This window comes from Streptopelia decaocto (assembly GCF_964273445.1).
Source record: "Streptopelia decaocto genome assembly, chromosome: 9".
Classification (NCBI taxonomy): Eukaryota; Metazoa; Chordata; class Aves; order Columbiformes; family Columbidae; genus Streptopelia; species Streptopelia decaocto.
In genome coordinates, this window is record NC_138664.1 from 17,707,339 (window position 1) to 17,720,198 (window position 12,860).

At 45.0% G+C, this 12,860-nt stretch overlaps 2 protein-coding genes across 5 annotated transcripts in view; one reads left to right on the top strand and one right to left on the bottom strand.

The window, feature by feature from the left end:
• COMMD4 (COMM domain containing 4) overlaps window positions 1-12,860 on the top strand; it is a 107,552-nt gene that overhangs the window by 28,037 nt on the left and 66,655 nt on the right. The window lies entirely within an intron of this gene.
• Window positions 1-12,860, bottom strand: part of SIN3A (SIN3 transcription regulator family member A) — a 29,713-nt gene that overhangs the window by 8,627 nt on the left and 8,226 nt on the right. For 3 of the 4 annotated variants that reach the window (XM_082061382.1, XM_082061381.1, XM_082061383.1), the window contains exons 2-11: window positions 12,285-12,505; window positions 10,263-10,439; window positions 8,707-8,813; window positions 7,941-8,223; window positions 6,042-6,293; window positions 5,343-5,495; window positions 4,851-5,009; window positions 3,585-3,674; window positions 2,060-2,178; window positions 449-659 (exon numbers count right to left, since the gene is read on the bottom strand). In XM_082061382.1, coding sequence (XP_081917508.1) covers window positions 449-659; window positions 2,060-2,178; window positions 3,585-3,674; window positions 4,851-5,009; window positions 5,343-5,495; window positions 6,042-6,293; window positions 7,941-8,223; window positions 8,707-8,813; window positions 10,263-10,439; window positions 12,285-12,473 — 1,740 coding nt within the window. In that variant the 5' untranslated portion in view covers window positions 12,474-12,505. Of the gene's footprint in view, window positions 1-448; window positions 660-2,059; window positions 2,179-3,584; window positions 3,675-4,850; window positions 5,010-5,342; window positions 5,496-6,041; window positions 6,294-7,940; window positions 8,224-8,706; window positions 8,814-10,262; window positions 10,440-11,389; window positions 11,549-12,284; window positions 12,506-12,860 lie in introns of those variants that run through there. The other variant, XM_082061384.1, reaches the window with a different exon arrangement.

Below are 12,860 nucleotides of genomic sequence, written 5' to 3' on the forward strand. Positions count from 1 at the left end.
ACATGTTACACTATATAAAACATCCATATCTAATGACCCCACAATTTACTTTATGTAAACATCACTGTCTTGTTGGGTTTTTTCCAGCTGCTGCCCAACGCTTGACGCAACCCTTTCACAAGCACCACTGGAGAAGAGCTGATGCCAACCAAACCCACGTGGGCATTGCGTCTCCCAGCATGACCCATTCCTAGACTGACGCCTCACCCTGTGCAACAGCTTCTGGACACAATCCAGATGTTCGCAGGAGCGCCAAGTGCTCACTCACCGCTCGGAACACCTCAGGGTGTGCTCGCCTTGGGCTCCAACACACAGCATGGTGATCCCGAGCGAGGACATACGCCCACACATGCCCAGGTGCTGTTTTGCTCGTCCTTGCTTCACTCCTTCTGAGAAGGCTGGGAGTAGCCTCCCTCTGCCATGCAATTCCTCGCCGAGAGCATCTTACCTCTTTACACAGCGGAGTCCGCCCCGTGCACTTGGGTTGCTGGTAGCTCTTGGGTAAGGCCCGGTAGCTGGAGCCCAGTCTTTTACAGGAGGCGTAGTCTATCTCCATGGCAATCCCCTCGGTTGCCCGTTCCTTTGGATACGTCTCCATGTGAACAGACTCTTTATACCCCAGAAAGTTTTTAAACCAAGTGAACAGTTCTGGGAATTTCCTAAAAATAAAACGAACAAAGTGAAAAGCTAGATAAGCAGAAATCAAACAGTGCTGAGCTGCGATGCTGAGGCTACAATTGATGGACTGTGTCCAAGAAGATCCTCTGAATTATCATTCTGGTGAGAGAGGACCCACAGAGCTTGATCAAATGGGAAATTGATCAGGTGCTGGATTTCTCTCTCTTGGTGCAACTAAGGTGCTTTAGGTTTATCCCTGTGTATTGCCAGGGATACACAGACAAGCACCAATGTATCCTCCACACCCCTTGTAGGTACAGACCCCACGAGACAAGTGACCAGCGAGAGAGAGCAGCCAAAGCTTTCGCCGCAGGGACAGGGTCACATCTGGTTTCCCAAACTATCCCAGCAGTGAACCCAGGCCAGATCCCGAGACGTTTGCCAATGTTCTTAACCTTAAACCAGACTCTTCCAAAAGCAGCAAGAAGAAACCGAAAAGCGACTCTGTAACTACATGGCAAAAGGTTTCAGTGCTGAGCAATTGCTTTCCACCAGTGCTGCCTCCCCAGACCACACAGACCAGCACAAATTACAGAGGAGCCTTTGCCTGCAAGGCCCAAGTTCACCTGCTTGGAGAGAGCAGTTTTCTGAAGAATTTATTAGCCTAAAATAGCGCATCTGTTCAACTCTTCTTATCTCATGCAAAGCTCCAGCAATATGAGGAATTGAACCTGTTACTGAGGCTAATTGAATCACTGCTCATTTATTGCTTTTTCATTACATGACAGAAGATAATGCCCAACTCCAGAACAGGAAAACTGTATTAGACCTTTCCCAACACAGCTATTCACCATTGTAGCTAGGAGCACAGACAGTGATGGGGAAAATCCAGAATTTTTTGCTGAATATTTCACCTTTCCTGGCTAAAGGTAGCATCCTGCTGATGCCCAAGTCCAGGGAGCTACAGAGAGAACGGAAGCTCCTTGGGGCAGTGTCTTTGCACAGCAACTAGTGCAATGGGGTCCTGAACCCAATTTACATTGCTATTGCCTTCTCCCTTGGAACCAGGAACTCAATTCGCAGGAAGAAGGAACATTAATCTTGCAGTCCAAAGTTGATGAGAGGATAATCGCTTGGTTTTAGCTGATTTAATAGAGTTGTTCTGTACACTACTGGCAATTATGGAAGTCATAATTCCTATTTAAACTATTGTATTGCTTATAATTTTTGGCTTTGACAGAATTCAGCTGCTTTTTGGAAATTTTAGTGAGTTTATATCAGCACTTTTTTTTCCATCCTCCTCCTCCATGCCACTCAACCACAGGAGATGCGTTCCCCTGAACAACCACAGAGGTTGGCTTGTCTTTCCTGGCTTTGCAACAGAAACAGACCTGAGTGTATTAAACTTCTCACCTCACGCAAGGAAATGGGTTCCACTTACCCCAGGAACGGAGAAACGAGCTGCACGAGCTCAGCCCGGGAGATCACCTCCTGGTTGAAAATAACCAGGCAGCGAAGGAAGTTTTCGTACGCTTCTGTGCTCCGCAGAGCTTTGCGGACCTTGTGGAGAGAAGAGAAGAGGCAAGGAGCTGCTGTCAGGGTGAGACCGAGCTGGGTGAGCTATCGCTGTCCAGGACACCTGGATTCAACATTGTGCTTACCACCAATACACAGAAATTACACACGGAACGAGAACGCAAATCTGTAAATGAGCTGAACAGAGGGTGACCTGCCCCATACGCAGGGCTGGACAAACAGACACCAACATGAACCATCTCTGTGCTGGGTGTGCCCTGCAACATCAGCACCTGGGGCACTCCCCTGCAGAAAGGAGCTGCAAGTGAGGAATGAAATCCCTCAAAAATCCCTGGACAGCTGGATTACAAAACACTGGAATCATAGGCAACGTCCATTATAACTGCAGCCCCACAAACCCACCCAGGCTGACTTTAAACACTGGAGAATATTGCAGGTAGGGAGCAGGGTAAGAGATTTGTGCTCCAGCCTCTGCCTGCTCAGGTTATCACAGATAAACCAGCTTCTGTCACCCTTATCTTCACAGCCCAAGGAAACCAAACGATTCATCCCAACACCATTACCCTTCCCACGAGAACAGTTAACATCCATACATCAGACACAGATCTATCATCATGAAGATCTTTGTCATTACAGCTGTAATTCTACAGCAGGGATTTCGAGGTTTACTCATGTTAACACCTACACATCCTCTGAGCAATGGATTGGTTCCCAGTTAGCATCAGCTGGTCTGCAGCACGCTGCAAAATGCACAGCATCATCAGGGAGCAGCCAAGACTTTCATTGACACATGACTATTATTTAAAAGGCTTGTTTATGTTCCTGTATGCCCCCCTCTGAGCCATAAGGAAATGTATGGACGTCTTAGGGAAGGCACCAAGGATACATCCCACATATCTTTCATTTGTTCTGTGTGATAAACCAGCAACAGGTAACAACCGTGCAGTTAATTAGATTTATCTCTCAGGAAAAACAAAAACAATGTTGTCATGAATCAGCTGCTTTGTAAACTGAGCTCCCCCGCTGCAGGCAGCGGGTTGTGGATGGGTACAGCAAGCTGAGCCAACGCAGCAAGACACAGCACACATCAGTCGTACGGGGATTTCAGAAAGGTGAAAAGAAGATTGGAGCATGCATTAAAGAAAAAAATTCCCATTCCTGCAAATAAGCTATCAGCAGTGGGAGAAAAGCTGGAGAATGACCTTTGGGGGAAAACACAAGTATTCACATAAAAAAAGATCATCAGTCTTTTAAAAAAAACGCAACAGGTCTGACTTAAAGGTCGTGTGATACCTCTGAGGTCAAGCTGACAAATGTTATCAGGGTGGTATATATATCACATACTGCACTGTGATAAAAGTCCGGATGTATACATGCTAAGAATGTAAATCAATGATGTGAGACTGCTTTCTCTGAATCTCGCTTCTCACCTTCTCAAAGAAGAGAGACTCTGTCCCCACACCGTGTTTGCTGGCTTCCGTCAAAGACTGGTCTTTTAAACCAAGCAGCTTCGGTTTCTTCTGTTCACAAGAAAAAAGAAAGGGAAGGAAAGGAAAAAAAAGGGCTGTTCAGTGGGGCAAGTTGTCACATTTTGATTATCTATCACACAAAGTTTTCAGCTCCCTGACCCCACCATTTGCTTTTACATAAAAGAAACATGGCTTTTTCGAAGGAAACTTGTACGAAAATGTGCACCACAAATTAATGTATTAAAGGTTAATCATCAGCATAGAACTCCAAATATTTTTAATACACTGTTGCATCCTTTTCTGTAAGTAGTTGATTGAAAACAGTCACGCTACAGCACGTCATTTTTCTAACCAGTTTACAAATTTACCCATTTTTTTTTTCTCCTATAACTCACTCAATTCTTTCAGTCTTACACCTCCCTAAAATTACTATATTGCCTTTTTCTCTCTTGCCTTCCACTGCAAGATCCTTTATTTTCCCCATACCAGCAGTGAACTCTACATCCTCAGATGATGAAGTAAATCACTGGATTTAAATGACACGATTATGTCGGCTGATGTTTTTCATCACCATTTTTGATGCACCACCTTCAAACAAAGCAGGCAAACTTATCCCTCATGCACAAACACCTGGCCACAGGACAATTTGTATAACACTACAAAGCCTTGCTCTCTCAAACTGTGCATCATTTGAAAAGGGCAAACTCTGCTAAGAGAAAAATCATTCATCATTGTATCACAAGGTTTATCAGAGGAAAGATGAGCAAACATGATTCCGCTGCATCTGCTACAACAAAGCTTTCAGGCACACCGTTATCTTTCCCTTGGTTTATCTTCCCATGTGCCTTAGAAACATCACTACAAATTCTGGACCAATTTGTTTTGTGATTTTCCTTAGACTTTTACCTCCACAACCCCTATCTCCCCCTCATCACCCAACACTGCTTTATTCACCCATAAAACTACTGCCACGTGTTCTGCAGCATCCTAATAAAGCAGGGAAAGCCCTATTTTTCCTCAGCCAGTAACATAACTATTACCACCCTCGTGTACAGATAACACCACCAGTTTGTGAAAAAGAGACAAAGCCTTGCACTTGGAAACAAGGAATTCATAAAGTTTAGTTTCTGTTTCCTCAATCTGTGGCCTGTGCTGCAAGAATCACCCAATTTGCAGAACACACCCCGCTGCTGGGAGAAGCAGGGCTGCCGAACGAGCAGCTCTCACCTTCACCGGAGGGGTTGCTCCCGTTCCCGAGTGCCGCCGGATCTGACAGCCGTTCTGGTTGGGTCTTTGCTGTTTGTTGTTGAGCTGTGGCTTCTTCACTGTGCCACCGTGATCATTTCTGACCGATTCCACTTTCTCTGCAGTTGTCTTACTTAACAGCTGATTTAGAGACAAACCCATAAGGCCATTAGAGCTGAGTTCCACACATCCAGGCATAAAAACATGCTGCACCTCCTAGGTCTAGACGTATTAAGCCACAGTTATTGCAGTTTTAGAACAACCCTTTTAGGCAAAGGGATTGTATTTAAAAGACAAGTTATGGCCAGAAAACATAGTCTAACACCCTGACCCTATTCTCACACTCAGCAAAAGATCACTCAAAAAAACCCCCCAAGAAACAAATTGCAAAAGTGCATTTTTCTGAACTCTGGCTACACACAGCCCAGCTTTCCCTACATCTTTCACCTCCAATCTGTTTCTGAGACGACTCACCACAGAGCTGTTGGCATCAGGCAGGAACTGCCCGAACTCCGAGAGCAGATCCTCCTGGTTCTTGAAAAGGCGAGCAACCTGCGCGTACACCTCCTGCTCCGTCAGCGCCGGCGTGTAGTTCCCTCCTGCCTCCTTGGCATTGCGCTGCTCCTTCTGCCACGGGAAAGAGGAGAAGCGTCACAAGGACACACAAACTATTTAAGTGACAAATTAAAAAAAAAAGCCCTCAGTGATACAAACAATGAAACAGCAAAGGTCTCAGCATCTTACATTAAGAATTGTGCCATATTACTAGTATGATTCTTATGCACACTAAATACATAATTCTTCTATATACTATAAATATATACTAAATGCCCAACTGGCCCTGAACAAGCAGGACACTGATCAAAGCATCAGTTTCTTTATCTTTAACATAGTACTATGGCCATGTTGTCTCTTCCTGACCTGTGCTCATGAAAAAACACTAAATATGACTTTAAAATAGGCATTTCAGACACTTGCAAACAAAGATGTCGGACTGAAATCTTATTTTGTGCTGCTACATAACCTTCTCATTTGCAAGAATCCTGGTTAGCTTGCTGGCCAGTGCTAATCCAGCAGAAGACCCAAAGGCAAGTCTTGGATGGACACAGCTTCCCATGGTAAAGAAAGAGAAATAACCATACTTATAGTCCCATCTGCATTGTTAACGCTCACCTGATACGTATGGAGGATCTCCAGGAAGGCTTTGTAGATGTCTGGCTGTCCCTGGAACCGATTCTTGATCTTGTTGACATAGTTGATGGCATGATTAAACTCAACAGGCTGATTGTTCTGCAGGGATGGGGTGGTTCCCAGAGAGATTGTCACAGGTGTATGAGGTTGGACCGGTGGCGAACGTGGTGATGCATATGGTGGAATCGGGGGAGTTTGCTGGCTGGCAGGAGTATGTGCCTGCAACTGTGATGGCTAAGAAGACAAGAAGTCATGTTAGAAAGTAGCATACTCCTTTATGTTGGGAATAAAGGCATTTTTATTCTGTATATGGACCCTATGGAGGAAACAACCCAGCACGTAACTGTATCTGATGCCAACAGTGGAACAACATGGATTCCACAGATACCTCTGAGCTGGAATATCACAACTGGACAAAATCTCCTGCTACCACATCCAGGTGAACAACCTCTTCCTACATACTGGCCCTGATGACTTTTGCTGCACCTCCTTAAAAGACTGGTCTTTTGAAATTGCTACTGAATCCTTCACAGCTCTAGGGAATTTGAACAATATCTTTCATAAACTGGATGCTTCCTAGTGGCTGTCTAAGCAGAAACTGCTCTTAAGAGTCAAAATTAAGAAGTGCTGTTTCACAGTCAGAGTTGGGTTTTAAAGATTAACAGAAGCACAAGTACAAGCAGACTAAGCAGAAGAAAACTATCACACAAAGCAAATAAATAGATAAATATTTAGTGGGCCAGTAGAGAGTAGAATTCAGAGAGAAAACACCCAGACCATTCAAACTGTTGTGACTAACAGCAGTTTTGCCTTGGTAATTGCTTTTGACTGAAATCCAACAAGCAACACCTACTATTTCAAAAATATAAAAGAGCCAAAATGCACAGGCACAGCTCGCTCCAACACCGCAAGTTACTTTGCCCCAGTGAAGAATTTTGAGATGTGTAAAGTAAGGCAACACCAAGGGAAAACTGGAATATCTTCCAATATTGAGATATCAGCTCTCAAATCTTTCCACATTTTGAGGCTGAAATATGTAATATTTTACCTGGAGTAATCTCCCTGAATACCTTTTATATGATCATATTCTGTTTGCAATCACATAAAATATATTTGTTGGACAGTAGCATCTGGATTATCTCTAAAGCACAGTCAAATTCCATTTGCTATTGAAAGGTCTCAGTTTCAGGCACACATATTGATACCTAAAGGGAACATCATGGTCATCTTGCCTGAACTCTTGCACTTTTGATTTTGCCAACAACTGCTGTGCCCATCTAGCTGATGGCTGAATTAGACTTCTACTTTACAACAGCTGTTTGAGCTGAAAACAAGACTCCAAGCAATGCAGAATCTACCACATCAAGCTCTTCTAAAGGCTTAATTGCCCCAAGCATTTGAAACCACACATTTTCACAGTAAGAGCCACATCTTTATCATGGCCTCTGTTTTAGGAGGGATTTCTTGGGACTTCAGTTATTCCATGACAATACACACAAATGCGGGCAGTTCAACATGTGCCCGGTGCTTCAACTAGGAAACCCTTCTTGCAACACCAAATGCATTTCAGGAACCTTAACCTGGGGCTGCTGTATCACTCCCGGGATAACCAGATTCTATGAGCACCTTTCAGTTCCCCGCTGAAAGCCACAAAGCTTTTCCAAAGCTGTAAGGTGGCTTATTTGAATTACTGTCAAACCAAACTGAAGTTTCAAAAGGAGAAGCTAATCCAGCAGCAGAAGCACAACCCAGGCAGAGGTTCAAGAATACTTTGAAAAAGCAGAGTAGAAGTTCCTTTTTCATTCTCTAGCCGCATACCAGTTTCGGCTGGAGGCAGCGGGATCCCCGTGTTACCAATCTATGTCATTCCAAGGCTCTCACCTTGCTGATTTTGGCAGGCGGTGGCTGCGGCGCTGGCTGTGCTGGTGTTGGGGTGGATTGCGCCGAAGGCTGCGACTGATGCTGGGGCTGGGGCTGTGGCTGGGGCTGCAAGCCGTGAGTGGGGATCTGGTGAACCTGCCCCGGTGTTGTCACGTTCACCATGTCATTCGTCTGCACCTCAATCTTGTAACCAGGCGGCAAGAAGGTGTTGAAACCCATGATCAAGTCTGGGTGGCCCTTGAAGAGCTGCGACACGCGGCTGATCACTCCTGGAGTGTCAATACTGAAGGAGGAATAAGATCAAAATGTCACGATTCTCAGAGACCCTGCCAGTGGCACACCAAGTTCTCCTCACAAGAACTTTCCATTCAAATTTTTACCTTATCACCTCTAGCCTACAAAACAACGCAAAACAGATTCCTACACATCTACTATTGAATTTCAGAACAACATTAAACAATTTTATTAGCCCAGACAGCATTTTATAGCTCTGAGATCTAGTCCCAGGTCTGACCATTATTAATGGGCAGAGAACCAGACAACCAGATGAATCAGCTGCCAAGGCTGAACTTGTGAACTCCCACTCTAAGCAGAGATTTAGCAGAAATGAAGGGATGCATTTAACTTTCAAAAAAGCACTCACACAACTGCTTTTACACTGCTGCTAGAGGTGTGTTAGTCTGCCCAGGGAAGGACAGAACATCACTCCCATGCCCACATACGCCCTTTCTAACCTGGAAGGAAGAAGCAAAATGCAGCTGGTTACCTTTGAGATTTAAATTCCTTCATAATATCCAAGAAGTCATTGTAGACCTGTGGCTGGCTACCAAACTGCAGCTTCACCTGGTCAAGGTAAGACAATGCATCTTCCACCTGAGGACAGAACAGACAGGTTATATTAGCTGAGAAGATTTTATTTCACCTCCCATTGTTCTGCAAAACACGCACTATTTGAAAACACAGCTGTTAGCCTTGAGCCTGGGTGGGGAATTAAAGAGCAAAAGATCATGAGCCTGGTTAGCATACTACCAGCACCATTTGAGTAAGAGATACTCACTCCCCACTCCTGGCTCACAAGATAAAACTGTACCAAAAAGAAACAAATAGGGGGGAAAAAAAAAAGCAAGATAGATCAGCAGAATTACTAGGAAAAAAAACCCACCACATACTCCAAGTTTACCATCACTGAAGCAACTGCTAGGATAAACAGAACTAGACTGAGTATTTTTCCTGCATTCATATGTGGAAATTATTACAGAAGTCTAAGAATAAGCAGAAAGTGGAAATGACATATTCAGTGTAGTAGATGTCTGCCAGGTACACGCTTGCACTTTTTTTTTTTCTAAAAGCCAGACATTTCAGTTCAATATATAAGGGTTTTGAAAATGGCAACTGTGGGTGGTAAATTGTTTTGCACCTCAAACAGCAAGAAGTTTATGAACCATTCGTGTACCAACATCCAATTTGCAGATGTACTGAAAAGAACAGCCACAGCTTTGAGTGAGAGCTCAGGGTTCCCATCGCCTCTGACAGCCCGGCCACGCGCCCATCAGCTCCAAGAGCTACGCACGGGACCTCTTTTGTCTGAAATTTAACAGCAAAGGAAGAAAAGACCATCATGTACAGCCCCGATCTTGCATTGGCAGAGGATTTGCCATCGATTTCACTGGGAAGAACCACCACACATTTTGAAACCATTTTTAGAGGTCTCTAGGAATGCAGTGCCCTACATTCAACAAAAAGGAAAGGGCTTCTCACCAATGAGTTCCACCACCACTGGAGGAAACTCACACTGTGTTTGGAAGAGATTAAGAAACAGGTATCAATTTGTATATACGTGGCCTTCTTGCTAGAGCTGAACCAAATGTAGCTACTTAAATGGGTTATTTTTGGTGAACTTTTCTCTTTTTTTTAAGGATTTTACAGCACATAATCCGAGAATAGAGCTTGCCTTACTCCCAAATTACTCCCACGCAACCACCCACATAAGCCATGTGTTCAGAAAAGCACCAAATGTTTTGGCAACTTAACCCATTCATACAAATCCTCTGATCAATACTTTTTCCTATTCCTTCCTGCCCCTGATCTTTCCCTAGCAAGTCCATTTTTTATTACGCTATTTGAAACACAAATCTCTTTCTGCATTCAATAGTCCTCCCAACAGGAGAAGCATCTACAAGGCATAGCAAATGAAAGCTTTACGGGGGTCACCGGCTGGGTTTGCAGGCTGGCCTCCCCTACACACCAAATAGAAGAAGGCCCCCGTTGCCCTGCAGTTTCAGCAGAGGTTGGTTGACTTCAGGCAGCGATGCCCAGCGTTACCTTGAGCCTCTGGAACTGCTGCTGGCCCTGCACCGGCACGGCGGGCGGCGTGGGGTGCGCGTGGCTCTGCACCACCTGGCTCCCGTGGGGCTGCACCGGCGCGGCGTGGTGGTGGCTGCCGTGGACGGCCGCGATGGCTGGGCCGTGGCTGCCCGAGCTCTGCGGCACGGCCGATACCTGGCGAGGCAAAAAGGACATCAGGGACGGCTACGGCTTGGCCGCTGCTCCCGCTCGCCGCACGGGCAGAGAGCGAGGTCAGTCTTCCCATAGTCAGGTACACGAGGAAAATTTTAAGGAAGCGGAATACAGTTTGAACTGTAACCACAGAAACACAGAACCATAGAATGGTTTGGCTTGGAAGGGACCTTAAAGATCATCCAGTTCCATGTAGGGACACCATCCACCAGACCAGGTCACTCGTAGTCCCATCCAACCTGGCCCTGAGCACTCCCAGGGATGGGGGACCCACAGCTTCTCTGGGCAGCTGTTCAGGGCGGCACCACCCTCACAGGGAAGAATTTCTTCCTTATATCTAATCTAAATCTCCCCTATTTCAGTTTACAGCCATTAGCCCCCGTCCAATCACTGTAATACATGTCCTTGTAAAAAGTCTGCTAACCACCTTTTATCTTTTGTTTTCTTCCATCATGACCCAGAGAGATCTAAAAATGAAACAAGACAACTCTAATCCCATACTCCAAATACAGGAAAGGCCTCTCTGCAAACATGTTACAAATGCGGTTCTCTCCAGCCTGCAGACTCACTGGCTGTCTAGTCACTAACACTAATATAAAGACCTGCAAAAGGGGCATAAAATGGGATTTTTAGTCTGATAGAGCCAAGGTTCTCTCTTTTTTCTATGATACATGTCACAAGCAATAATATGAGTGACCGAATGAGTCTTTACAAGCTTCTACACTGTTGCTATTCAGTTTGGGTATTGGAAGTCACATTGTGGCTCTCTGGCATCAGCAGACTCGGGAAAACTCAGCTTGGTATCTCCCCTAGAAAAACAGGGAAGGGAACAGGAGGCATGCACTTTTTGGGTCTCCTTCATACATTAAACCAGAAAAAATTCAGTTTGGAAAATCCATTAAAAAAGCCTTTAAAAAAAAAAAGTAAATTACTTTTTACACAAATGTGGTTTTCCATTCAAGCCTCTTTTAGATGGGATGCACTTTTTTTAATCCTTCTCATGAACAAGAAACAATTTGCTTGCTGGGCCATCCAAGTTCTTGTTAGGAAGGACTGCCAGCATAAACACATCCTCTTCCAGACCCTGCAAGTGTCTGCCTGCAGGCTCTTCAGCTCCACGGCTGCTACTGTCAGTGCGAACATCCCTTCTGCAGAAGGAAGGAAGAAGCTGTGTGCATAATTCAGCCCTAAACAGGGACAGCAGCTCACCAGCAACATGCCAAAAACACGGCAAAGTAACACAGAAACAGCCTTTCCTTGGGACGTAGTAGATTGAAGTAGATTTTTTTCTTCTCTCCAGCTGACAGCTCTTTGCAAAGGAGGCAAGAGAGGGGAGAGTGCCACCTAATGACCCTGGGGTAATGTTTTCTGAAACACTTCAATTTTCCTGAAAGTCTCCAATTTAAATGCTGATCCGATCCAGTCTGTTAAGCTTAAGATCACCTAAGCTCTAATACTCCCATTACAGAGCAAACAAAAGAACAAACATTTTCCCAGTGAAGAAAAATGGTGAAAAAGCCCTGCACACACTTGCCTCAAGGATTCAGAGACCATGATCTGAGAGAATCATTAAAAGAAGCATGTTTAACAAAGCCAAACAACACTACGTTTGTTCAGGTGGCTCTGAACATGAACGAAGCCAATAGTCTTACAGCAAATGCTTCAAATGAGATGTACGATAAACGTATTGTTCAAACTTGGTTTTCCTTTAGGAAGCCCTGCTTACTAAAATAAAACCTCATCTTAAATACAGAATCCTATCACGAATCGACACGGAGCTGGCTGGTCAGGCAGCAGGACCGCAGCGACGGGGACGAGCGCACGCACCTGGTAGCTGGGAGTTACCGAGTACTGAATCCCCGTGGCAGACTGCATGGTGTCCGAAACCGCCTCATAGACCGGCGGGGCCGGCGCGAGGACGCGGTGCTGGTGCTGGAAAGCTTCGGTGGTGCTGGTGATACGTCTCTGCTGCGACGCATACACTGGTGACTCCTGCTCATCCAATCGCCGCTTCATTCTGAACTCATGCTCGGGAAGCACTACAAAACCTGATAAAAAACAGAACAATTAATTAACAAAGGTAATTGATTCATCGCTCAGCACCACCACAAGCAGGTAGGGCAAGTTTCTGTCTATTCATTTACCAGTGTCTCAAGATAGGAAAGTAGAATTCAGATTCAGCTTTCTGCAAATCACAAAAAATACAGCCTTATTGTTGGAAATAAAATACTCTGCTTAAAAGTTAAGAATTTATTCAATCTCACATATAAAACATTGCTAGCACAGGCATCTTCAGAACACACACAGATCCTGAGCGACGCAAGCTTATCGAATGCAGTATTTGAACACACCGACACGCAGCCTGGACAAAGCTGCCTACACTGAAAGCAGAAAAAACCCACC